At 35.8% G+C, this 25,504-nt stretch overlaps 1 protein-coding gene and 2 pseudogenes across 1 annotated transcript; 1 reads left to right on the forward strand and 2 right to left on the reverse strand.

The window, feature by feature from the left end:
- Nucleotides 1-398: 398 nt before the first annotated feature.
- LOC114736359 (chloroplastic group IIA intron splicing facilitator CRS1, chloroplastic-like) lies at nucleotides 399-6,139 on the forward strand. The gene is made up of 9 exons (XM_028924143.1): nucleotides 399-671; nucleotides 1,046-1,577; nucleotides 2,899-3,029; nucleotides 3,437-3,787; nucleotides 3,869-4,025; nucleotides 4,394-4,686; nucleotides 4,820-4,879; nucleotides 5,005-5,165; nucleotides 6,056-6,139. The coding sequence occupies exons 1-8, from the start codon at nucleotides 399-401 to the stop codon at nucleotides 5,053-5,055; spliced, it is 1,848 nt and encodes a 615-aa protein (XP_028779976.1). The 3' UTR covers nucleotides 5,056-5,165; nucleotides 6,056-6,139.
- Nucleotides 5,523-24,326, reverse strand: LOC114736355 (LEAF RUST 10 DISEASE-RESISTANCE LOCUS RECEPTOR-LIKE PROTEIN KINASE-like 2.1; annotated as a pseudogene).
- On the reverse strand, nucleotides 9,715-22,010 carry LOC114736357 (LEAF RUST 10 DISEASE-RESISTANCE LOCUS RECEPTOR-LIKE PROTEIN KINASE-like 2.1; annotated as a pseudogene).
- Nucleotides 24,327-25,504: the final 1,178 nt, after the last annotated feature.

Consider the following 25,504-nt stretch of genomic DNA (forward strand, 5'->3'; position numbering starts at 1 on the left):
ACCCTTTCAGCCTTTTCCCAATTGCCTCGGCAGAGAACCCGAATTCCCCTGTCTCGCCTGAGTCTAAGTCCCATCCTGGTGCTCCCATCAAAGCCCCCGCCTCCGTGGATGAAGGGTCCTCTGCTTCTTGAGCCTCATGAAGTTCTTGACCTTTCTAAGCCCAATGCCAAGAAGATATTCAATAAAGCGAGGTGGAAAACAATCTGACAAGGCTTTGACTGCGAAGAAAGTGGCGTCAGAGGGAAGAAGGCTATGAAGAAAATTGTCCAAGGCATTGAAAAACTTCAGAAGGGTCAGAATTACTCAACTGATACGCAGATGGGTCCTGCGCAAAGCTGAAATTGAGGATACTTTAGAACAATTCGAAAAAGACGGGCGATTTCGGAACTCGGGGTAGGATGCCATGGGAGAAAGATGAGATTATTCAGTTTCGGAGGACGAAAAAGGAGAAGGCCGTGACTACTGCGGATTTGACTCTTGATAAGGCATTGCTAAGGAGATTAAGAACTGATGCTGCTAGAATGAGAACTTGGGTGAAGGTTAAGAAAGCTGGTGTTACTCAAGCTGTTGTTGATGAAATTAAACGCATTTGGACTAGAAGTGAGCTTGCCATGGTTAAATTTGATATCCCATTGTGCCGGAATATGGATAGAGCTCGAGAAATTGTCGAGGTTAGGCTTGTGAATAATGTTCTCTATTTGCATTTTCGAAGCGATACGTTTCAAAAGTTGGTTTTTAAAATATGTTTTAGTTCTATGTGAACATGCTGCCATATTGAACTGAATTTAAGGATCAATATGTGCTGCGTACCTTGAATGAACTGCGGAGATGGGAATCGTCAGGGTAATTCCTCGTCTTTAAAATCTTACAATAGTAACCTGATTTATTTAACTGAGTTTTAGAGGTGAAAGACAAAATTGAACTAATCCGAGATGTCTAATGGCGAGAAACGATATCATGTCATATATTCCTTTGACTTGTAGATCATACATCTGTTTCTAGTTTACTTATCCGATGTGTTTGTCCTTATTTCCTATGTGAATAGTTTAAGACTGGAGGCTTGGTTGTCGGGAGTAAGAAAGATACGCTTGTCATTTACCGAGGCCAAAATCATCAGATCACTCCTAAAGTTTCAGGAAAGATTTATACAAGATACTATCACAGACAAAACGCAAACCATCACGGAATCAATTTGTTGCAGTCAGAAACCAAGGACAATCTTTACGAGTTTGACTTCCATCAAAGTGGTGCTCATGACATGTTGAGGTGGAAAGCTGGTAGTGGAGACTTTGCAGTAACTGATATCCATAACGAAGAAGATGTGAATTGCCAAACTGTGACTGGATCCTTGTATGAGAGGGAAACTGATAGGTTACTGGATGGCTTAGGACCCCGCTTCATTGATTGGTGGATGCACAAGCCACTCCCAGTAGATGGTGACTTACTTCCAGAAGTGGTTCCTGGATTTGAGCCTCCATTTAGGCTTTCTCCACCTTATGCTAATTCAAAACTGACGGATAATGAACTTACGTACTTGAGGAGGCTTGCTCACCCTTTGCCGGTCCATTTTGTTCTTGGTACTCTCCCGCTGATGTAATCTATCCGCTTACTTTTATTATTTCTTTATTTGTTTGCATTCTAGGCTCTTTTTTTCCCCCCTATTTTTTTAAGCTGAGAAATGATAATATGTAACATTTTCTCTTTCTTTCTGGATTTGACGATTTTATGCAATCTATGCGGGACATTTACTAGTATGACCTAGCTTAAAGAAGAAATGTCTTATCTTTTTATTCTGGGGTAGTTTTATTTTTGTGCATTACTTGTTGTCTGCCCATATCTCTTATGGAATTCTGTTTCAACCCTATGATAGTTAATAATAGTAATGCCTCATAGTATACTAGCATACCCTAGTTCGAAATTTGAATGTAATTCTCCTCAGCTATTGTCGTTTTTTTCCCCCCCAGCAGAAACCTTGCGGAAAAGGCCACGGGTTTTGTTTGACGTTATAAATTAGAAATTCATGAGTTAGCTACCTCTTTCTTGTTCAGACTTCAGGCCAGAATATGTTATTCTCTAGAGAAGTATTGCGTTACAGGCCACAGGCTATAGAGTCACTTTGTATTAGCACAGGCACGGCCACCTACACATATTCATATTTTTGGTGTTTGCATCGGTTTGTTTTATATGTGGATATCTGTTGTATAAGCTAGTAATTTGTTAATATCATGTGTATATACATTCTGAAAAGCTTAAAAGTAAATTTAAGTAGATCAATTCTTTAGTAACCTAATTTTTCCAAGTTAGTAAATTTATTTTTTAGTGCATAGGACATCATCATGTATTGTGTTTAGAAGCATCAGATTCAGGAGCCATCCAGCCAGATTAATTTTTGAGTTTGTTGCTATATGGAGATCAAATACAAAGATATATTCATGCCTTTTTTTTTTTGGCCTGAGATATATTCATTTCACTTCACTGCATAAGAATTAGTTACTTAAGTTTGTTTCTAGTTCTAAATCTATGACTTTTCGTGTCATTTCAAATTCACACCTGAATAAACTCAGTTACAAATTGAAAACCTTAGTTAAAAACTTAATTAAATGGAAATTAGATACTGTTACAAATTGAAAACCTTAATGGAAATTAAGTTACTTATACATGGCAAGGTGAAGGAGTCCATGTAACAGTATCTAACTGCTTCTGCTGGGGAAAGAACAGTGAATCTAATCAATATTTTTATTGAAAGAAAATTTTGATTGGTTGGTTATAAATTGTTCTTTTAATTGGTTGGTTATTAATTGATCCGAAGCCTAGCCAGAAGTGTATGTGGGGTACCTCCTTTCTTGCTTATCATTGCATGAATAAGGTTAATGAATAATGCTTCTCTATTTTATGAAGGTAGGAACAGAAGACTACAGGGCTTGGCTTCTGCAATTTTGAAGTTGTGGGAAAAGAGCCTTATAGCAAAAATTGCTGTGAAGTACGGAGTTCTTAATACTGACAATGAAAAAATGGCCAATGAGCTGAAGGTAAGTTGCATAGAAGTTTTTTTGTGATCTGCATCTGTGACCAAGACATTCCAAGTTTTAGTCGTTCTGTCCTTCTGTATATTAAAGATTGACTCTTTGGATTGAATTGAATGAATTATTCTCACCAACCTTCAAGGTAGAGCTTGACACTTTCGCTGTCCTCACTTGCAAATTAGCCTTCTCACGTGCTGTTGGGCAATTTATGAGACTGGAATGTGAATATCAAAGCCAATCATGGTTGGGCATATAATGGTTTCATTTTGAATCTTGTACCTGAAAGCCAAGCTAAAATTTCTTCTTGTCCAGCTGTAAAATTCTCCTCCGTAGCTCGTATGCATGTTCAATGTGTTGGTTCTGGTTCATGTATGTTGGAACAAGTTTTCTTAACATTGTTATCTGCAATGCAGCGTCTTACAGGAGGAACCCTGTTGCTGCGTAATAAGTTTTATATAATACTTTATAGGGGCAAGGACTTCCTTCCTAGAAGAGTTACAGCTTTGGTGGAAAAGAGAGAAGAAGAGCTTAACGGCTGTCAACTTCACGAAGAAGTTTCACGGCTGAAAGCAGTTGAGGCTTTTTCACCAATTGATGAACCACAGCAGAACACTAGTACAAGTGGTACCTTATCAGAGTTCAAGAAAATCCAAAGAACGATTTGGTATGCCAAAAACGTCCATGAAGATGTAAATGTTCAACTGGAAGCTGAAATAGTCAGATTGGAGAGGGAATTGAAAAGGGGAAAGCGCCAACTATTCATAGTATGACACGACCTATCATCTTTTTCATTTTAAGTTGGAATTATACAAATATTTTGTGAACTATCTTTGTCGACTCTGCAGCTTAATAAGAAAATAGAGAACTCAACAAAGGAATTATCAAAGTTAAATGCTGCTTTTACACCTTCTGAGAAGGACTCAGACCTGGAAATAATGACAGAGGAAGAGAGACAATGTTTCCAGAAGATAGGACTGAAGATGCGCAGTTGCTTAGTGCTTGGTAAATAAATTGTACTTCTCACATTTTGTTTCCTTTATAGGCTGCTCTTCCCCTCTCTGCTGTTTTTTTTTTTTTTTTTTTTTCCCAATCTAATCCAGAGTAGCGATTATATATATCAAAGTCTGCTTTTTGTCAAATGGGTTATATGAAGACAAATAAAGACAAATATATATTATTTCACTTGCTTGTGAGCCAGCAGCCCTCGATTGAAACATCCAAAGGGGCATATCCTGATGTGGCTACAATTGCAAAGTACAGTTACTGATGCAGTTTTTGTTACAGCTTCTCCATGAAGTCTTTTATTGTTGGAAATATCTTCGTTTTTATTTTTTCTGGCCCTTAGAAATTCTATTAAACGGTGACTGCAGGCAGGCGTGGGATCTTTGATGGTGTATTGGAGGGCATACATCAGCACTGGAAGCACAGAGAAGTAGTAAAGATCATTACAATGCAGAGAGTGTTTGGGCAGGTCATCAACACAGCAACATCTCTCGAGGCAGAAAGTGGTGGGGTTCTAGTTTCTGTTGATAAATTAAAAGAAGGCCATGCAATAATTATTTACCGTGGAAAAAACTATAGACGGCCTTCAGAAAAGGGGACAAAAAATCTTCTAACGAAAAGAGAAGCATTGCGTAGATCTATTGAAATGCAGAGAATTGGAGTAAGTGATTTTTTCCCTTGTGCTTCTGGCATTCTCCTAGTTTCTAGAGACAACTGTAAACATTTCTTTCTATGTATTTGCTTCTGCTTGTATTCACTTCTCCCTGTGGGTCTGATTTACTTATTATTCTCAGTCATTGAAGTTTTTTGCACATCAAAGACAGCAGAGAATCGCAGATTTGAAGCTCAAACTGGTAAATACAAGGTTTTCTGTTTTTGCTTGAAATTAGATCATGTTAACAAAATTAATAAATCATAAATATGTTTAGTTGTTCCTTCTGTTTGACAAGAAAACTTGACTTCAACTTGAATTTTGCAGGCAGATCTCCAGCAGAGAAAGGAAGTTGAGCAGAGGCATAAAGAAAATTAATATACAAATATACACATCCCACTGGTTTGCTCTTAATTTGTCTGCAAATTCTGGGGGACAAGAAATAGGAAAATTTCTCCCAAGCATTAGTGTATAGCATATTTTTGCGAGTGAGTATCTTGAATTAATCACTGTTTGAGTCCTACAAAGAGGAAAAATTCGATATCTGGAATCAACTGTGATAGAATCCACTGCTCAAATATACTATTAAGAGATGAAAAATCTAGCCAGAGTGTAAGTCTAAGCAACAGAATTTTTTGAGGAAAAAATTACTAATCGAAATATCTAACCGCATCTATTGTTAAATCACTAAATAATTTTTTTTTAAAATTTAGTCTGCATATTACATCATAAAGACTTGGAATTCTGATTTAAAATATTTTATTTATTACACAGAAAATATTATTATTAAATATTGTAGGTGACTGATCCAAGAGTTAGGGGTCAAACATTTACACGAGGATCAATAGCCCTCATATTTGTACGACAATTCTCAGCATCCATGCTAAGCCTGAATGTCATGATTGTATTTAAAGCGTCTAGATTTGATATAAAGTATCTAAATTCAATAAATACTTGTACATGTACTTCTTTTGTTACTCTAACTAGATACTCTAATATAATAAGGATGCAGTGTCTTTAGAAAAAGGGGTTTATATTTGAAGGCATCCTACATACGAAAGCAGATATAGGACTCATGAGTAAAGGACAGAACATAGAAAATGCAACTTCAATAATTAATTGACTAAGTATATATTAGCGAGTTAGCTGCAAAAATTTTCAAAAGGAAAAATAGAACAGTTGGAAATCATTTAGACAATGCTGCTTATATTTATGAACAAATAGAAAGGGAAGCAGTTGATGGAAATTATCTATGAATTCTACCAATACAATTCAAAGTTGAATTGTCCTCAGCAGTTCGTAGGGTATATGCGCTATCTGCTTATTCAATTTGTTTGAATCATTTCTTCGGATGATCCATTTGACAATTGTATAACAGGTGATTTTGTGGGATATTCAAGGGTTGGCTTTGGAGGAACTGTTAAGGATTGAAGGGGTCCTCCTAACATTTCTACCACTTTACTCATAGCTGGTCTATCTGATGGATTTGTTTGAACACACCATAGACTCACTAAAGTCATCTTCGTTACCACCTCATCATCTTCCTCTTGTGATTACTAAAGAACTAGCTGGATGCTTACCATGTTCAAGATCCTTATAAATCCAATCTGGAAAATACAGCTCACGGGTTTGTGATCCTCCACTGTCATAGTTCTTCCTTCCTCCGACCATTTCAAGGACCAACATGCCATAGCTATAAACATCTGCTTTGTGAGAAACACCACCAACTGCTCTACTGGATATTTCTGGTGCAATGAACCCTATTGTTCCTCTTGTGCCTAGTATTGATACAGTACTCTCTTTCTTTTGACATAATTTAGCCAATCCAAAATCAGATATTTTTGGGGAAAATTCTTCATCCAAGAGAATGTTCTGGGGTTTGATATCAAGGTGCAAAATTCTCGTGTTACCCCGATGCAAGTACTCAAGCCCACGAGCAATGCCAATAGCAACCCGGTACAATACCTTCCACTGCAAGGTACAGAAAGCATTTGGAGATCCTCTTTGATAGATGAAATTATCCAAGGAACCGTTTGACAGGTATTCATAGATTAACACTCTTGTTCCTTTCATAACAAAATCCCAGGAGAGTGACTATGTTGATATGGGAGGTTCTGCTGATACTTGCAACTTCATTTATAAATTCTCCTCCACTTCCTTTAGATTCCTTTATTACTTTAACTGCGACAGGACGACCATCCGGTAGGCTTGCTTTGTATACAATACCATACCCTCCTTCGCCCAATTTGTTTGAAAATGATTTTGTCATTCTTTTCACTTCTGAATAACTGTATTTCTTTGGTGCCAGAGAGCCCCAGTTTCTCATGAAGGATTGAAGATTGTAATCATGATTTGCTCTTCTCGCTTTGAATATATAAATCATCAAAATCGAGATTAGAGCAAGTCCACCTACACCTGCTGAAATGGCTGCATTTGTAGAACATAACTTCTTAAAATCTTTGAAATATTAATTGCGGAAGCTATTAAAATCAAAGTTGCTGTCTTTATTACCTATAGCAAGTCGCCAACCCAGCTTCTCAGTTGATCCTGCAATTAGAACTCTGTTCAGCCTTAAATTGACAGAGTGATTTTGGAATTTACAAGTGACGGACATAATCATTTATATGTAGGCCGATAGGGCTAAGGAGAGTCTATCATGATATCTTTTGAAATCAAGAAACTAATATCCTACTTCTTAATATAAGATTTAGATAATTAATTTGTGAATATTAAGAAAATTAGTTAGGCTAGTTATTTGTAATAAATGAGTGTTGTTTTTTATAAAATATCCTTATTAATCATGTGCATTATAAAATTACTATTTAATGAAAACCCTTTAACATGTACAATCATTATATTTATGATCAAATTGAATTTACAACTAGTTCTTATATTAAGAATCAGAACCTGGAGGTAGTTATATAATAATTCCAAATAAAAAATGGAGTTATCAGGTTGTTTAGAATAAATCCAAAAAAAAAAAAACAGAGGGAGAGGTTACAACTGAGCATAATTACAATATGATAACTCTTGAAACAAAAAGGTTAGAAAAAATCCCAACAAAATATCTTTGAATTTCAAAATTTTAACTTAATCTTGTTTATTTCATTTTAATAACAAATGATAACATTTGAAAAATAAATGACAACACATTTTTGTAGTTATTCCTGATTTTAGATTTTGAAATTTTAAAGGTATTTTTCTGATATTTTTTCAAAAATTAATTAAAGGCATATATGCCAAGTGCTAACACAATGAAAGTGAGTGAAATATCCTTTACACTAAATGAGATTACATCTTATCACGATGTGCTTCGTAGATTGGTATAAATTATATGCATGGGATCGGAATTAGAAGGTTTTCAGATCCTAAGGAGTGAGAAGTGGAAATAGACCGACATGACTTGAGAATGAATATTCTCAAATGAAAAATGACAATTGTTTAATCATGAGGAAATATGACCTAAATGTAGTTGTGCAAGTTGACTTGGAGTCAAAGAAGGTTGTCCATATTTTAAAACTGATGTGAACAACCCATGAAGCCTGGCACTTACCTAATAATGTCTATCTACCGCCAGCAAATACTCTAAACAGGACTTCTTATATTTTCCCAGATGAAGTTGGTGTGTATGAAAATTAAGTAAATTAAGCCAATCAAGGAGAAACATGTAGGTTGCGTTTCATTGTAATTTGGCATAAACATGTCTCATTAGTGCCAGTGTCCACGTAAACCGAAGAGAAAAACCAAAGCGGTTTTTTCTAGCTTTTCCTGGAGATGAACCACAATCAGATGGTTGTTGCAGAAGTCAGGAATCGTTCTTGAGGAATATGAATAAACTATGCATGGAGTTATATATAAACTAAACTATGTTTTCCCTTTGGCATGGCTTCCTGGCTAAAGGCTATCAAGGTCCTATCTGCAGAAAAGAGCAGGGGACATGTGGGCAAAGTCTGTAACTATCTAAAAGCAATAACTGGCGAGGATATGAATAAGCCAGTATTATCTGAAATAACCCATTGAAACTCAAGGCATGTTCATCAATCTATGTTCACAGAAGTCATTAATTGCTGAAACTTCAATCTGTGCAGTACCAGTACGTCAAAAACAGACCTGTGCGGAGACAACTCTTCAAATTACACAACATTACATGTTTTGTCGTGTAGCGATTCTTTATATGAATTACTAGAACACTGGTACTTACTTGGTCTACATGCAGATGGAACAGGTCCGTGTTTGCAATAGCAAATGAATTCACTTGAGCTTGTGTTATAACCGCATTGCCCACCAGAGTTTCGACAATCAGAGCACGGAGAATGATTTGCCTGCCATACCAATTTAAAGCCTTTATCAATAGCAGTCTTCATATTTTCCACACTTGAATCTTCCTCTAAAATTCTGGCTTGTGACTCCAAAATTGGAACAATGATGGTAGATCTGCAGGCCCATGTTTCTTCGATTTCAGAGTTCCCATCAATATCTCGGACCTCCAGAAGGAAATAGTCAACTATTTCGGTACTATTTATACTGCAATTAAACTGAGTGGGGCGGATATACGGGAGAGAAAACGGAGGGGAAGGACAATCGTAGTACAGTGTCAGGTCATGAGTACAACGTACGTATTGCCAATAGGTTTTCTAATTTCAGCCCTTGCTTGCTCTCTCACTATCTCTGTATTATAATATTTTAAATATCATTTTGTCTTTTATGTGAAAAAAATTTGTCAATACCCGTTATATGCACCAGTCAAAATATATAACATTTTCAATTTCAACTAGCTGAGCGGGTTTGACTTTTGCTTCATCATGGACAAGCAACAACACTGAAAAATTCCACCGGATCGTCCTTCAGGCGCCTTAGCTTGGATTAATTGCGCATGCGTAAAATTTTGAAATATTTGTATCCATGTTTATTCAAGGGTCATTGACCCTCATATTTGTATGAACAAACAGAAAGGAAAGCAATAGTTGGCAATTATCCATGAATCTTCCGAGACAATTCGAAGTTAAATTGTCTTTGGCACTAGGTAGAGTATACAAGTCAACTGCTTATTGAAACTGTATGAATCATGTCTTCGGAAGATGCATTTGACAATTGTATAACTACTGATGATTTGGTAGGATATTCAAGGGATGGCTTTGGAGGAACCGTTAAGGATTGAAGGGGTCCTTCTAACATTTCTACCACTTTACTCATAGCTGGTCTATCTGATGGATTTGTTTGGACACACCATAGACTCACTAAAGTCATCTTCCTTACCACTTCATCATCTTCCTCTGTGATTACTAAAGAACTAGCTGGATGCTTACCATGTTCAAGATCCTTATAAATCCAATCTGGAAAATACTGCTCATCAGTTTGTGATCCTCCACTGTCGTAGTTCTTCCTTCCTCCAACCATTTCAAGGACCAACATGCCATAGCTATAAACATCTGCTTTGTGGGAAACACCACCAAATGCTCTACAGAATATTTCTGGTGCAATGAACCCTATTGTTCCTCTTGTGCCTAGTATTGACACAATACTCTCCTTCTTTTGACATAATTTAGCCAATCCAAAATCAGATATTTTTGGAGCCAATCTCAGATATTTTTGAGAATTCTTCATCTAAGAGAATGTTTTGGGGTTTGATATCAAGATGCAAAATTCTCGTGTTACAACCCCTATGCAAGTACTCCAGTCCACGAGCAATGCCAATAGCAACTTGGTACAATACCTTCCACTCCAAAGTACAGAAAGCATTTGGAGATCCTCTTTGATAGATGAAATTATCCAAGGAACAGTTTGACAGGTATTCATAGATTAGTACTCTTTTGTTCCTTTCATAACAAAATCCCAGGAGAGTGACTATGTTGACATGGGAGGTTCTGCTGATGCTTGCAACTTCATTTATAAATTCTTCTCCACTTCCTTTAGATTCCCTTATTACTTTAATTGCCACTGGACGACCATCAGGTAGGCTGGCTTTGTATACAACACCATACCCTCCTTCGCCCAATTTGTCTGAAAATGATTTTGTCATTCTTTTCACTTCTGAGTAACTATATTGCCTTGGTGCCAAAGAGCCATAGTTTCTCATGAAGGATTTAAGATTGTGATCATGATATGCTCTTCTCTCTATGAATAATTTCCCATTTTCTATTCTGAAACGCTTCTTGCAAATATAAATAATCAAAATTGAGATTAGAGCAAGTCCACCAACTCCTGTTGAAATGCCTGCATTTGTAAAACATAATAACTTAAAATCTTTTTGAAATGTTAGTCGTGGGAGCAATCAAAACGAGAGCGTTACTATGTTTGTTACCTATAGCAACTCGCAAACCCAGCTTCTCAGTTGATCCTGCAAGTAGAACATTGATTTCGAACAAATAATTACTACTTGCTTGATCAGCAGAAAATCATTACAAATTTCACATTATATCACATTACATTTATTCTGCGGTAGCAGAGATGTTTCTTATCCTGTTAAACCATCGTAGCTACAACATTTAGTCGTGGAATTATCTTATAAAGATGTGCACTTTTCAGAGACACACAAGAATGTGAAACAAATACATTTAAATGAAGAAAAAGAATGTTATTAGCAGGGAAAATGTGAAAACCTTAACGGGGTCTTGATTCTGGCAAATTGCCGGGAAGCTGAAGTGTTCTATCTCTTTCTCACTCTCTCTCTACACACACACGCACGCTCTAAAACATCATTAAAAGTTTAATTCTCTTGCAAAGCAATAGCAGACCCGTCGTATTTGGCTTGTATGGTGTTAAAAGGAAGAAGAATCAACAGGGTTGATACTTGATAACAGGGCATGTATACTAGAAAATGCAGATATAAATTATGTTCTGCATCAAACATTTATCACAGGGACATGTCCCATATCCATGGTTCTATACCTGACGTTTTACCAGGACATGAAGTTTTTTGGGGTCCATCTTTGCAAAAGCAGGAGAATTGTCCATCATAGCCGCACTGGCCACCAGATTGAGAGCATTGTTGCAATCCTCGGTATTTACCATCCATTGCAACCCAAACTCATCTCGTAATACATCTTGTATAGCAGCTTGAACTCGACCAAAGTTCGCTTCATATATGGCATAATAACACTTTCGCAATCACTGAAATACCATGGTCCGGGAAGGTAGTAGACTGTTATATTTGTATCATCGTCGGCTCCCTTGCAGTTTGTATCTTGACTATTTGACAGAAAGGGAGGAGAACTAGGACAATCGTAGACAAAGTTCACATTAGTAAGCCCATCATCTACATACTTGAACGGTGTTTGATCAAATGTGTTGTTTTTGTAATCAGTTTGACAGATATATAGTGTCAAAATAATCATCCCTAGCCACTACAAGAGTCTGCGTAGTCCATTCCAAATGAAGAATCTGGTATTTGAGGGACCGTATGGTAATTTTTGGGATATTGGCTTCGCAAGTGAGGTTGAAATCAGGAAGACCACAAGAATTTGCTCTTTCTCCTCCCCAAAATGGATAAGTGAGGTTTTGGACGCTTCCGCAGATAAAAGAGCTACTTGAACAGTTTGTATACTGATCATCATCCGCACCAAGAGATGTTGGAATATTGACAGAGATCAACAAAGGAACCAAAAGGAAGAACATAGAGGATGGATTGAGGGGTGGTTTCATGTTGGAAACAAACTATGAGATAATTGAGAAGAACGAGATGCAGCGTGAAAAGAATATGAGATGAGATTGATGAAGCCGCGTTGTATAATGAATTAGAATTTCGTCATTTTCATCTAGCATGCAGATATGTATGGCTCTGAAAACGAAGAAAAAGTCCACATTATTTTGAAGTTTCCTCTGAATTTTAATCAAACTGCCAATTCGGATAGATAATGCAAGCCACACACTTTGCATCATGCACATAAACAAATTAAACTAGATTGACTTTTACTTTTATTAAACAAATAATTTGGACAGAGTCTTAACTGACTAATTAAATATACAAAAAGAAAAGGAAACTGTGGAATAGCATAGGGCCGGATTGAGCATTCCCATATACTGCTATACAAAATTAGCATTTTGGAAAATTTTTATTGGCTTCTCCATTCTTTTGCACAAGGATTCTATGTACCACATATATGATTCATGCAACCAGATGGGGTTAACCCCCACTGGTGACTTTGCCAAGAATTCCAGAAATGTTGAGAAAGTAAATTAAATGAAGCTTAAAGAAGGATGATTGTGATGAAAGAAACAAACTTTGTTAGCAATATTCTATTGAAAGAGTAACGAGGACTAATTCGTTGATAGCATTGTAACAATATTTTAATCCGTATGCCTTATCTAGACAATAAGTCAGTAAAAAGGGGCAAAGTTGATAGATTGTATACAAAATGCATGTAATCCAATAAATTAAAAATTATGATGGAAACATGATAATGACAACAGACTAAAATAGTCAGAGACTTTGCTTGGGGATTGAACAAAGCAAGAGTAGCAGAAAAATGACGTGGAAATTAAAATGGGGTTAAAGTGTTACTCAAGAGCATGGGTCACCCAAAAGCTTTTTTGGATACATTTTGTCTTGAAAATTTAAAATTATAGTAATATTGGCCCATACCATTCAAAAGTTAATGTTGACTATCAAAATAGTGATATTGACTATTAATATTTTTAATAGTAAGGGATAACATTATTATGATTTTAAACTTCCCAAACAAATGTGTCCAAAAAAGCTTCTGGGCACCCAAAGCTCGTAAGTGAAAAGTTTTGGGAAATATTTACGCCTTAACTCATTAAAATATACCAAAACTGAGTCCACAATTCCTTTTTTTTTTTTAACAGAAAACTAAGTCCACAATTCAAAAGAAAGCGAAGATAGAAAGACCCTGTAGCTAGTGAGTATCAGCCATGTGAGAAACAAAACTGAACTTTAAGCAATTCCCTCTTTTTTTGGCTTACTCATTGTCTTGTTTCTTTTTCTACTTTGTAGAGCTCTCATTTTACTTTCGTTATAACATTTTGCCTTGTTACAAAGAGGGGAAAAAAAAGATACTACTATTTACAGATAATAACATATCAGAAATGAAAGATTTATTTGCAATTATTCATGGATTTAATAAAAACTCAAATATAGCAGATAGGAAAAGGGAAAGATTCATCAGTTACCCAAAAAAAAAAAAAAACGCAGTTGCATCATGTTACGTACCTGAAGTTCCCTGATGCTGAGGCGTTGAGTTGCCTCTTCTGTTATAGCAGGTAGTCTTATTGGAAGCCCAATCATAGCCACAGACTCCCCCTCTTTTCTGACACTCATCACACTCTACAATTCCAGCTATCCATTTTATCTCAAATCCATCATTAAGCATCCTTTGCACTATGCTTAAAACCCGGAGATCAGCCAATGATGTAGGAGCTTTAACAGGAACAACCACGCTTGTAGAGCACAACACAGAAATTTCAGGAACGTTATCCGGCAGTACATAGCCATATGAATGATCAAACCAATCTTTGGGACAAATAAATCGTAGGGGGTTTACTAAAGGGATTGACGGCGGACAACCATAAAAAAGGGTGAGATTTTTTGTTTCAGGCACGTTTTCAAACAACTGAGGGTCAAGGCTTGTGTTGAGAAGCTGATTTGGGCATAAGTTTTGGCCGTAGTCGAATCTAGCGATTGTCATAATATGTTGGTCGGGATCGGCATTCAAAACCAGGTATGAGACACTTCGGATAGTTATGAAGGTCGAACCTGCGGAACAATGGAGATACAATTCAGGATAGCCACAACCTTCTGGACGGCCCTGTCCCCAGAAAGGAAACCCAACGTTTTTAATGTTCCCGCAATTGTATAGAGTACTGCAAGCTGTATAATTACCGTACGTGATCGAATACGAAGGACTCTGAAGGAATAATGAAAGGGTTATACATGAAAGAAGAAACCGGGAGGTGAAGAAGGAAGACATTGACGAAGAAATGAATTGCAGAGAGAGAGAAGAATTCCTGTTTGGGTGAAAGTGAGTGACATATTCAACCATAAGGAATGATTTATGATGGCAAGGGAGGGAATGGAAATTTGACCTGGTAAACTCTTAACGGTTTATCACTTGCTTTCAGGTCAATTTCCTAACCAACGAAAGTCAAACTCTCACTGTTGCATAAGATTCAAAGGTTTTACTTATTGCATACTTGGCCATGTCCAAAATTCTAAGGCCATTTATTTATCCACTTCATTAATCCAGGCTTTATAGAGTGTTTCTCTGGTAATTTATCCATATTTCTTTTCGTATTAGAAGCGATGGACTAGGTTTTGATTAAGACAGTTTAGCAGCTGCAGCTTGACCAAGGTTTGCTTCTTATATCAGCATAATAATAGCACTTCTGCAACAACATAAATACAACCCAGGCTGAGGCATTAAACGGCATTGGAAAGAGGCACAGCCTTAAGGCCGTTTGATTTGATCAAATATGTTGTTTTTGTAATCAGTTGTACAAATAGTGTCAAAATGATCATCCCTAGCCACTATAAGAGTCTGTGAAGTCCAGTCCAATTGAAGAAGCTGATATTTGAGGGACCGTATTGTAATATTGGGATATTGGCTTCGCAAGTGAGCCGGAAATCAGGAAGACCACAATGATTTGCTCTTTCTCCTCCCCAAAAGGGATAAGTGAGTTTTTGTATGCTTCCGCAGCTAAAAGAGCTACTTGAACACTCTGCATACCGATCATTATCCGGCAGATATCAACAAAGGAACCAAAAGAAAGAGCATGGAGAATGGATTTAAGGAGTGGTTTTATGGTGGGATTAAACTATGAATCCTGAAAAGAATATACTGGTTCCGGTCTTTAATAAAAAAGCTAAATAAAAAGTTAGATTTAATTCTAAATATAAGACTTCCATTGATGTTGTCTCTCAAACTTATAATTTTTCTCTAACATATCCTTATTTATTACAAAATTTTTTATCAAGAGACAGTTCTAATACGCATGTTTAAAGAATGTGATTTAGAAGAGTCAACATACATTTTGTTACAAATAACGTAATTTTAACTAATTTTTTTAATCTTATCAATTTAGTTATTTAATTTTTATATTAAACACAAGATGATGAAGCTGCGCTTTATAAGCTAATGAATTAGAATTTTGTCTTTTTGATATGTAGCTTGAAGCCGTGGATAGTTTCTCGTAATTCGTACCCAGTAGCCAATTTGGATGGAAGAAAGAAGCATGTTTTAGCATATATATTGCGTCATGCACACAATGATCTTGGATTTTCGAATTCAAAAGAAATAAAAATATACGGTTGAATAGAAGTTTCCTAGGTGACTTTCAAGGACCTGCTCAAAGACAGAGCAAATGGAACACGCAAACTAGGTGAAAAATCTGTTAGAGGATTTCATTCTGAAATCTTGTATGATCATCTTTTTTTTTTTTTTTAAAGTGCATGCGTGAACCTTAATTGCAGTGGCTTCAGAGTTGCTAATTGTCCGCACAAATTTCTTTCGATGTTTAATGAATTCTGGGTGAAGCTCTAGATTGCATTATATTGTCCCACCACCACTCTCACAAGGGTACAAGGGTTGCACCACCCCTCTAGATGTTTAATTTGTCTGCAAATTTTGGGGGACAAGAAATAGGAAAACTTCTACAAGCATCAATGTATAGCATATTTTTGCGAGTAAGTATCTCGAATTAATCACTGTTTGAGTCCTACAAAGAGGAAAATTTACAATATCTGGAATCAACTGTGATAGAACCCATTGCTCAAATATACTATTAAAGTCTAAGCAATAGAATTTTTTGAGGAAAAATTTAATAATCGAACTATCTAACCGCATCTATTGTTAAATCACCAAATAATTTTTTAAAAAAAAATTGGTCTGCATATTACATCATAAAGACTAGGAATTCTGATTTAGAATATTTTATTTATTACACAGAAAATGTTATTATTAAATATTGTAGGTGACTGATCCAAGAGTTAGGGGTCAACATTTACACGAGGATCAATAGCCCTCAGATTTGTACGACAATTCTCAGCATCCGTACTAAGCCTGAAGGTCATGATTGTATTTAAAGCGTCTAGATTTTGATATAAAGTATCTAAATTCAATAAATACTTGTACATGTACTTCTTTTATTACTCTAACTAGATACTCTTAGGGAGTGTTTGGATGAAACCAAATTATGGTTTGGAGAATAACTTTTGGAGAATAGATTCTGAAAAAAAATAGATTTTGTGAAGAATAGATTTTGTAAAAAAGTAATTCTGAAAAGCGAGAGTGTTTGGGTAGTTGTTATGATAAATACTTTTTACATGTACAAATTATTAAAAAAAATAAGTTAATATGATAATTACATAAAACATAGATTGTATGATATATTTTAATTTGAAGGAATAAAATTATTAATAATATATTTTTTACCAACATAATTAATAATACACAAGATAATGTAATTAATAAATAATTAATATGTGTATATTTATTTATAAGATATAAGATTAAATATGTTTATAAAAAATTAATTAAGGGGTGTTAAAGTCATATTATTGTTGATATTTACTCTAATAAGTACAATCATACTCTCCAATTTGAACCAAAAGTAGAATGAATTCACTTCTCCCAAAACCATGGTTTCAGATAATTTGTGCCTGTTTGGGTTGTTTTTTTCCCAAACCATAGTTTGGCCTGCTATCGCCTTAATATAATAAGGAGGCAGTGTCTTTAGAAAAAGGGATTTAGTCACCAAAAAAAAGAAAAAGAAAAAGGGATTTATATTTGAAGGCATCCTGCATACGAAAGCAGATGTAGGACTAATGAGTGAAAGGACGGAACATAGAAAATGCAACTTGAATCATTAATTGACCAAGTATATATTAGCGAGTTAGCTGCAAAAGTTTTCAAGACGAAAAATAGAACAGTTGGAAGTCATTTAGACAATGCTGCTTATATTTATGAACAAATAGAAAGGGAAGCAGTTGATGGAAATTATCTATGAATTCTACCAATACAATTCAAAGTTGAATTGTCCTCAGCAGTTCGTAGAGTATATGCGCTATCTGATTATTGAATTTGTTTGAATCATTTCTTCGGATGATCCATTTGACAATTGTATAACGGGTGATTTTGTAGGATATTCAAGGGATGGCTTTCGAGGAACTGTTAAGGATTGAAGGGGTCCTCCTAACATTTCTACCACTTTACTCATAGGTGGTCTATCTGATGGATTTGTTTGAACACACCATAGACTCACTAAAGTCATCTTCCTTACCACCTCATCATCTTCCTCTGTGATTACTAAAGAACTAGCCGGATGCTTTCCATGTTCAAGATCCTTATAAATCCAATCTGGAAAATACAGCTCATCGGTCTGTGATCCTCCACTGTCATAGTTCTTCCTTCCTCCAACCATTTCAAGGACCAACATTCCATATCTATAAACATCTGCTTTGTGAGAAATACCACCAAATGCTCTACTGAATATTTCTGGTGTAATGAACCCTATTGTTCCTCTTGTGCCTAGTATTGATACAGTACTCTCTTTCTTTTGACATAATTTAGCCAATCCAAAATCAGATATTTTTGGGGAAAATTCTTCATCCAAGAGAATGTTTTGGGGTTTGATATCAAGATGCAAAATTCTTGTGTTACAACCCCGATGCAAGTACTCAAGCCCACGAGCAATGCCAATAGCAACCTGGTACAATACCTTCCACTGCAAAGTACAGAAAGCATTTGGAGATCCTCTTTGATAGATGAAATTATCCAAGGAACCGTTTGACAGGTATTCATAGATTAACACTCTTTTGTTCCTTTCATAACAAAATCCCAGGAGAGTGACTATGTTGATATGGGAGGTTCTGCTGATACTTGCAACTTCATTTATAAGTTCTCCTCCACTTCCTTTAGATTCCCTTGTTACTTTAACTGCGACAGGACGACCATCAGGTAGGCTTGCTTTGTATACAACACCATACCCTCCTTCGCCCAATTTGTTTGAAAATGATTTTGTCATTCTTTTCACTTCTGAATAACTGTATTTCTTTGGTGCCAGAGAGCCCCAGTTTCTCATGAAGGATTGAAGATTGTGATCATGATTTGCTCTTCTCGCTTTGAATATATAAATCATCAAAATCGAGATTAGAGCAAGTCCACCTACACCTGCTGAAATGACTGCATTTGTAGAGCATAACTTCTTAAAATCTTTGAAATATTGATTGCGGAAGCTATTAAAATCGAAGTTGCTCTCTTTATTACCTATAGCAAGTCGCCAACCCAGCTTCTCAGTTCATCCTGCAATTAGAACTCTGTTCAGCCTTAAATTGACAGAGTGATTTTGGAATTTACAAGTGACGGACATAATCGTTTACATGTAGACCCATAGGGCTAAGGAGAGTCTATCATGATATCTTTCGAAATCAAGGAACTAATATCCTGCTTCTTAATATAAGATTTAGATAATTAATTTGTGAATATTAAGAAAATTAGTTAGGCTAGTTATTTGTAATAAATGAGTGTTGTTTTTAATAAAATATCCTTATTAATCATGTGCATTATAAAATTACCATTTAATGAAAACCCTTTAACATGTACAATCATTATATTTATGATCAAATTGAATTTACAACTAGCTCTTATATTAAGAATCAGAATCTGGAGGTAGTTATATAATAATTCCAAATAAAAAATGGAGTTATTAGGTTGTTTAGAATAAACCCCAAAAAAAAAAACAAAGAGAGAGGTTACTACTAAGCATAATTACAATATGATAACTCTTGAAACAAAAAGGTTAGGAAAAATCCCAACAAAATATCTTTGAATTTTAAAATTTTAACTTAATCTTGCTTACTTCATTTTAATAACAAATGATAACATTTGAAAAATAAATGACAACACATTTTTATAGTTATTCCTGATTTTGGATTTTGAAATTTTAAACGTATTTTTCTGATATTTTTTCAAAAATTAATTAAAGGCGTATATGCCAAGTGCTAACACAATGAAAGTGAGTGAAATATCTTTTACACTAAATGAGATTACATCTTATCACGATGTGCTTCGTAGATTGGTATGAATTATATGCACGGGATCAGAATTGGAAGGTTTTCAGATCCTAAGGAGTGAGAAGTGGAATTAGACAGATATGACTTGAGAATGAATATTCTCAAATGAAAAATGACAATTGTTTAATCATGAGGAAATAGGACCTAAATGTAGTTATGTAAGTTGACTTGGGGTCAAAGAAGGTTGCCCATATTTTAAAACTGATGTGAACAACCCATGATAGCCTGGCACTTACCTAATAATGTCTATCTACCAGAAAGGAAAGCAATAGTTGGCAATTATGCATGAATCTTCCAAGACAATTCAAAGTTAAACTGTCTTTAGCAGTAGGTAGAGTCTACAAGTCAACTGCTTATTGAAACTGTCTAAATCACGTCTTCTGAAGATGCATTTGACAATTGTATAACTACTGATGATTTTGTAGGATATTCAAGGGATGGCTTTGGAGGAACCGTTAGGGATTGAAGGGGTCCTTCTAACATTTCTACCACTTTACTCATAGCTGGTCTATCTGATGGATTTGTGTGAACACACCATAGACTCACTAAAGTCATCTTCCTTACCACCTCATCATCTTCCTCTGTGATTACTAAAGAACTAGCCGGATGCTTTCCATGTTCAAGATCCTTATAAATCCAATCTGGAAAATACTGCTCATCGGTCTGTGATCCTCCACTGTCGTAGTTCTTCCTTCCTCCAACCATTTCAAGGACCAACATGCCATAGCTATAAACATCTGCTTTGTGAGAAACACCACCAAATGCTCTACTGAATATTTCTGGTGCAATGAACCCTATTGTTCCTCTTGTGCCTAGTATTGATACAGTACTCTCTTTCTTTTGACATAATTTGGCCAATCCAAAATCAGATATTTTTGGGGAAAATTCTTCATCCAAGAGAATGTTTTGGGGTTTGATATCAAGATGCAAAATTCTTGTGTTACAACCCCGATGCAAGTACTCCAGTCCACGAGCAATGCCAATAGCAACTTGGTACAATACCTTCCACTCCAAGTACAGAAAGCATTTGAGATCCTCTGTGATAGATGAAATTATCCAAGGAACCGTTTGATAGGAATTCATAGATTAGTACTCTTTTGTTCCTTTCATAACAAAATCCCAGGAGAGTGACTATGTTGGCATGGGAGGTTCTGCTGATGCTTGCAACTTCATTTATAAATTCTTCTCCACTTCCTTTAGATTCCCTTATTACTTTAACTGCCGCTGGACGACCATCAGGTAGGCTGGCTTTGTATACAACACCATACCCTCCTTCGCCCAATTTGTCTGAAAATGATTTTGTCATTCTTTTCACTTCTGAGTAACTATATTGCCTTGGTGCCAAAGAGCCATAGTTTCTCATGAAGGATTTAAGATTGTGATCATGATATGCTCTTCTCTCTATGAATAATTTCCCATTTTCTATTCTGAAACGCTTCTTGCAAATATAAATAATCAAAATTGAGATTAAAGCAAGTCCACCAACTCCTGTTGAAATGCCTGCATTTGTAAAACATTCTTTGAAATGTTAGTCATGGGAGCAATCAAAACGAGAGCGTTACTATGTTTATTACCTGTAGAAACTCGCGAACCCAGCTTCTCAGTTGATCCTGCAAGTAGAACATTGATTTCGAACAAATAATTACTACTTGCTTGATCAGCAGAAAATCATTACAAATTTCACATTATATCACATTACATTTATTCTGCGGTAGCAGAGATGTTTCTTATCCTGTTAAACCATCGTAGCTACAACATTTACTCGTGGAATTATCTTATAAAGATCTGCACTTTTCAGGGACACAAAAGAATGTGAAACAAATACATTTAAATGAAGAAAAAGAATGTTATTAGCAGGGAAAATGTGAAAACCTTAACGGGGGCTTATTTTGGCAAATTGCCGGGAAGCTGAAGTGTTCTATCTCTTTCTCACTCTCTCTCTACACACACACGCACACTCTAAAACATCATTAAAAGTTTAATTCTCTTGCAAAGCAATAGCAGACCCGTCCTATTTGGCTTGTATGGTGTTAAAGGGAAGAAGAATCAACAGGGTTGATACTTGATAACAGGGCATGTATACTAGAAAATACAGATGTAAATTATGTTTTGCATCAAACATTTATCACAGGGACATGTCCAATATCCATGGTTCTATACCTGACGTTTTACCAGGGAATGAAGTTTTTTGGGGTCCATCTTTGCAAAAGCAGGAGAATTGTCCATCATAGCCGCACTGGCCACCAGATTGAGAGCATGTGTTGCAATCCTCGGTATTTACCATCCATTGCAACCCAAACTCATCTCGTAATACATCTTGTCTAGCATGATATCTTTGGAAATCAAGAAACTACTACCCTACTTCTTAATATAAGAGCTAGATAATTAATTTATAAATATTAACAAAATTAGTTAAGTTAGTTATTTGTAACAAGTGAATGTTGTTTTTCATAAAATGTCCTTATTAATAATGTGCATTATAAAATTACCATTTAATGAAAACCTCTTATCATGTGCAATTACTATATTTAAGACCAAATTGAATCTATAACTGGCTCTTATATTAAGGATTGGAATTTGGAGGTAGTTATATAATAATTCCAAATAAAAAATGGAGTTATCAGGTTGTTTAGAATAAGCCCAAAAAAAAAAAGACAATTGAGTATAATTACAGCGAGAACTCTGAAACAAAAAAGTTATAAAAAATCCCAACAAAATATCTTCAAATTTCAAAATTTTAACTCAAATTTATTTACTTCATTTTAATAACAAATGACAACATTTGAAAAGTAAGTAACATATTTTTGAAGTCATTGGAATTTTGATTTTAAAAGTATTTTTTTGGTATTTTTTCAAAAGATTACTTAATTTAAGGCATATATGCCAAGTGTTAACACAATAAAAGCAAGTGAAATATTCTTCACACTGAATGAGATTACATCTTATCACAGTGTACTTCGTAGGGATCGAAATTGGAAGGTTTTTCAGATCCTAAGGAGTGAGAGAAGTAGAATTATATGGAGATGACTTGAGAATGAACATTCTCAGATGAAAAATGACAATTGTTTAATCATGAGAAAATAAGACCTAAAATGTAATTATGTAAGTTGACTTGGGGTCAAAGTAGGTTGCCAATATTTTAAAACTGATGTGAGGAACCCATGATAGCCTGGCACTTACCTAATAATGTCTATCTACCGCCAGCAAATACTCTAAACAGGACTTCTTATATTTTCTAAGATGAAGTTGGTGTGTATGAAAATTAAGTAAATTAAGCCAATTTGTAATTTGGCATGAACATGTCTCATTAGCGCCAGTGTCCCCGTAAACCGAAGAGAAAAAACTAAAGCGGCTTTTTCTAGCTTTTCCTGGAGATGAACCACAATCAGACGGTTGTGGCAGAAGTCAGGAATCGTTCTTGAGGGATATGAATCAACTATGTATGGAGATATATGTAAACTAAACTATGTTTTCCCTTTGGCATCGCTCCCTGGCTAAAAGCAATGACTGACGAAGATATGGATAAGCCAGTATTATCTGAAATAACCCATTGAAACTCAAGGCATGTTCATCAATCTATGTTCACAGAAGTCATTAATTGCTGAAACTTCAATCTATGAAGTACCAGTACGTCAAAAACAGACTTGTGCGGAGACAACTCTTCAAATTACACAACATTACATGTTTTGTCATGTCGCAATTCTTTATTGTGTATCTGTGCACTTCATAGATTGGTATGAATTACTAAACACTGGTACTTACTTGATCCACAGGCAGATGGAACAGTTCCGTCTTTGCAATAGCAAGTGAATTCACCTGAGTTTGTGTTATAACCGCATTGCCCACCAGAGTTTCGACAACCAGAGCACAGAGTATTATTTGCCTCCCATGCCAATTTAAAGCCATTATCAATAGCAGTCTTCACATTTCCCACACTTGAATCTTCCTCTAAAATTCTGGCTTGTGACTCCAAAATTGGAACAATGATAGTAGATCTGCAGGACCCTGTTACTTCGATTTTAGAGGTCCCATCAATATCTCGGACCGCCAGAAGGAAATAGTCAGCTATGTTTGTACTATTTATACTGCAATTAAACTGAGTGGGGCGGATATACGGGAGAGAAAATGGCGGGGAAGGACAATCGTAGTACAGTGTCAGGTCATGAGAGTCCAAACTAAAATTAAAGAGAGTGAGATCTATGGAATTGTTCCTCAAATAGGTTGGACAAGTATTATTCCAGAAGTCAGTTCTCACAACTCTAAGACTATAATCAGAATAACTGACTTCAAGAACTCGATAGCTCTCGGACTTGATGGTGATTTCTGCATATCCATCATCGCAATCTAGTTCAAATTTTGGGTGGCCACAATAGTCTGGTCTTTCCGATCCCCAGAAAGGATAGCCAAGGTGTTTGAGATTTGCACAATCAAATGAAGAACTGCAGGATGCCTCATAATCAGCACAGGAGCAAATTGGAATTCGATATAGGGTAATCGAAACGATAAAAAACAAAAGGCAGAGGCTGAAATGAAGTTGCATCCTGGAGAAAGAAACAGAAGTTGGAAGACACAGAGGTTTGGCTATTGCACAGAATATCTAAACAGATGGTGAAAATATAATTAATTCACATGAATCGGAATATTTGAAGGAGTCAGCTTATGATTGGCAAAGATTTTCGTAGGGACTATTGAAAGGTACTGATCCCCAGCCAACGCAAAGTTAGGTCACCTGGCTAAGAAGTTCTCTCGAGCTTTTAGCGGGAAATGAGGACCCGTTTGGAATAGCTTATAAGTAGTTTATAAGCTACTTTGCAATAGTGATTTACGGAATACGAGGTAAATATGTAAGAGGAGTTTTGTCTCAATTCATGTGAAACGTGCTTATAGAGAATTTCTACCGCTCTGCCAAATAGAGCCTGAATAAATCAAACATATTAATTAAATATGAAATATAAAATTTAGATACTTCTGGAAATTGGTCAATTGTACTTAATTACAGAAGTCTTGGTCGTCTATCAAGCAAAGGTTGCCTTCTATTCTCTCATGGTAGGACCAAATTAAGTCATGTCGTCTTAGTGCATTTGGAATTTTCCATTCAAAGTGCGGTAGAGTAAACCAGAGAGCATGAATTCAACAAGAACTGCAGAAGATTGGACTCTCAGACGTATCCAACCATTGATTATGACTTGAGTGGAGTTTTTGCCCCCAACTATAGGTATCTTATTATCGGAGGAAATTTTATTCAAGGCATTATTAGGTACTAAATGTGAGTACCTTTCTCAATAGGGATTCAAATCTTGAATCATAATATTGTGAAAAATAAATCCCTTCTACTAAACCCAATATCTGTTGGTGACCACAGAGAAATTGTTGATAACAAGTTGTTATGATCCTAAAGGGACTGGGATTGGGCTTAGATTGTGGCCCAAAGGAGAGCCCAAGCCAAGGCTAGGATGGCAAGGTGAGAATGGGTCCGATAAGACAGCATTATAAGGACGAGATTGGTTATAGAAGGAGTCAAAAGAATCATGGTCCAAGTTCGTATGAAATATTAAAAATGAGGAGTAAAGATTAAGATCCGGATCAAAAAAACTCATTAAAAGTATTTAATATGAAGGAATTGTTTGTTATTTAGGATTGCCCTCATGGTATTCTCCTATTCTACCTATATGGATTTACCCAATTTCAAGTGACAATTAATCCCTCATACTAAATTTTTTTCCATCACAATCATAATCCTTACCCGTGATTTTCAATGTTTCTTACCAAATGGGATGTATGTGATCTTCCCTCTAATTGAAT

The sequence above is a fragment of the Neltuma alba genome, unplaced genomic scaffold (assembly GCF_004799145.2).
Source record: "Neltuma alba isolate B1F8T4 unplaced genomic scaffold, ASM479914v2 tig00013330_pilon, whole genome shotgun sequence".
Taxonomy (NCBI): Eukaryota; Viridiplantae; Streptophyta; class Magnoliopsida; order Fabales; family Fabaceae; genus Neltuma; species Neltuma alba.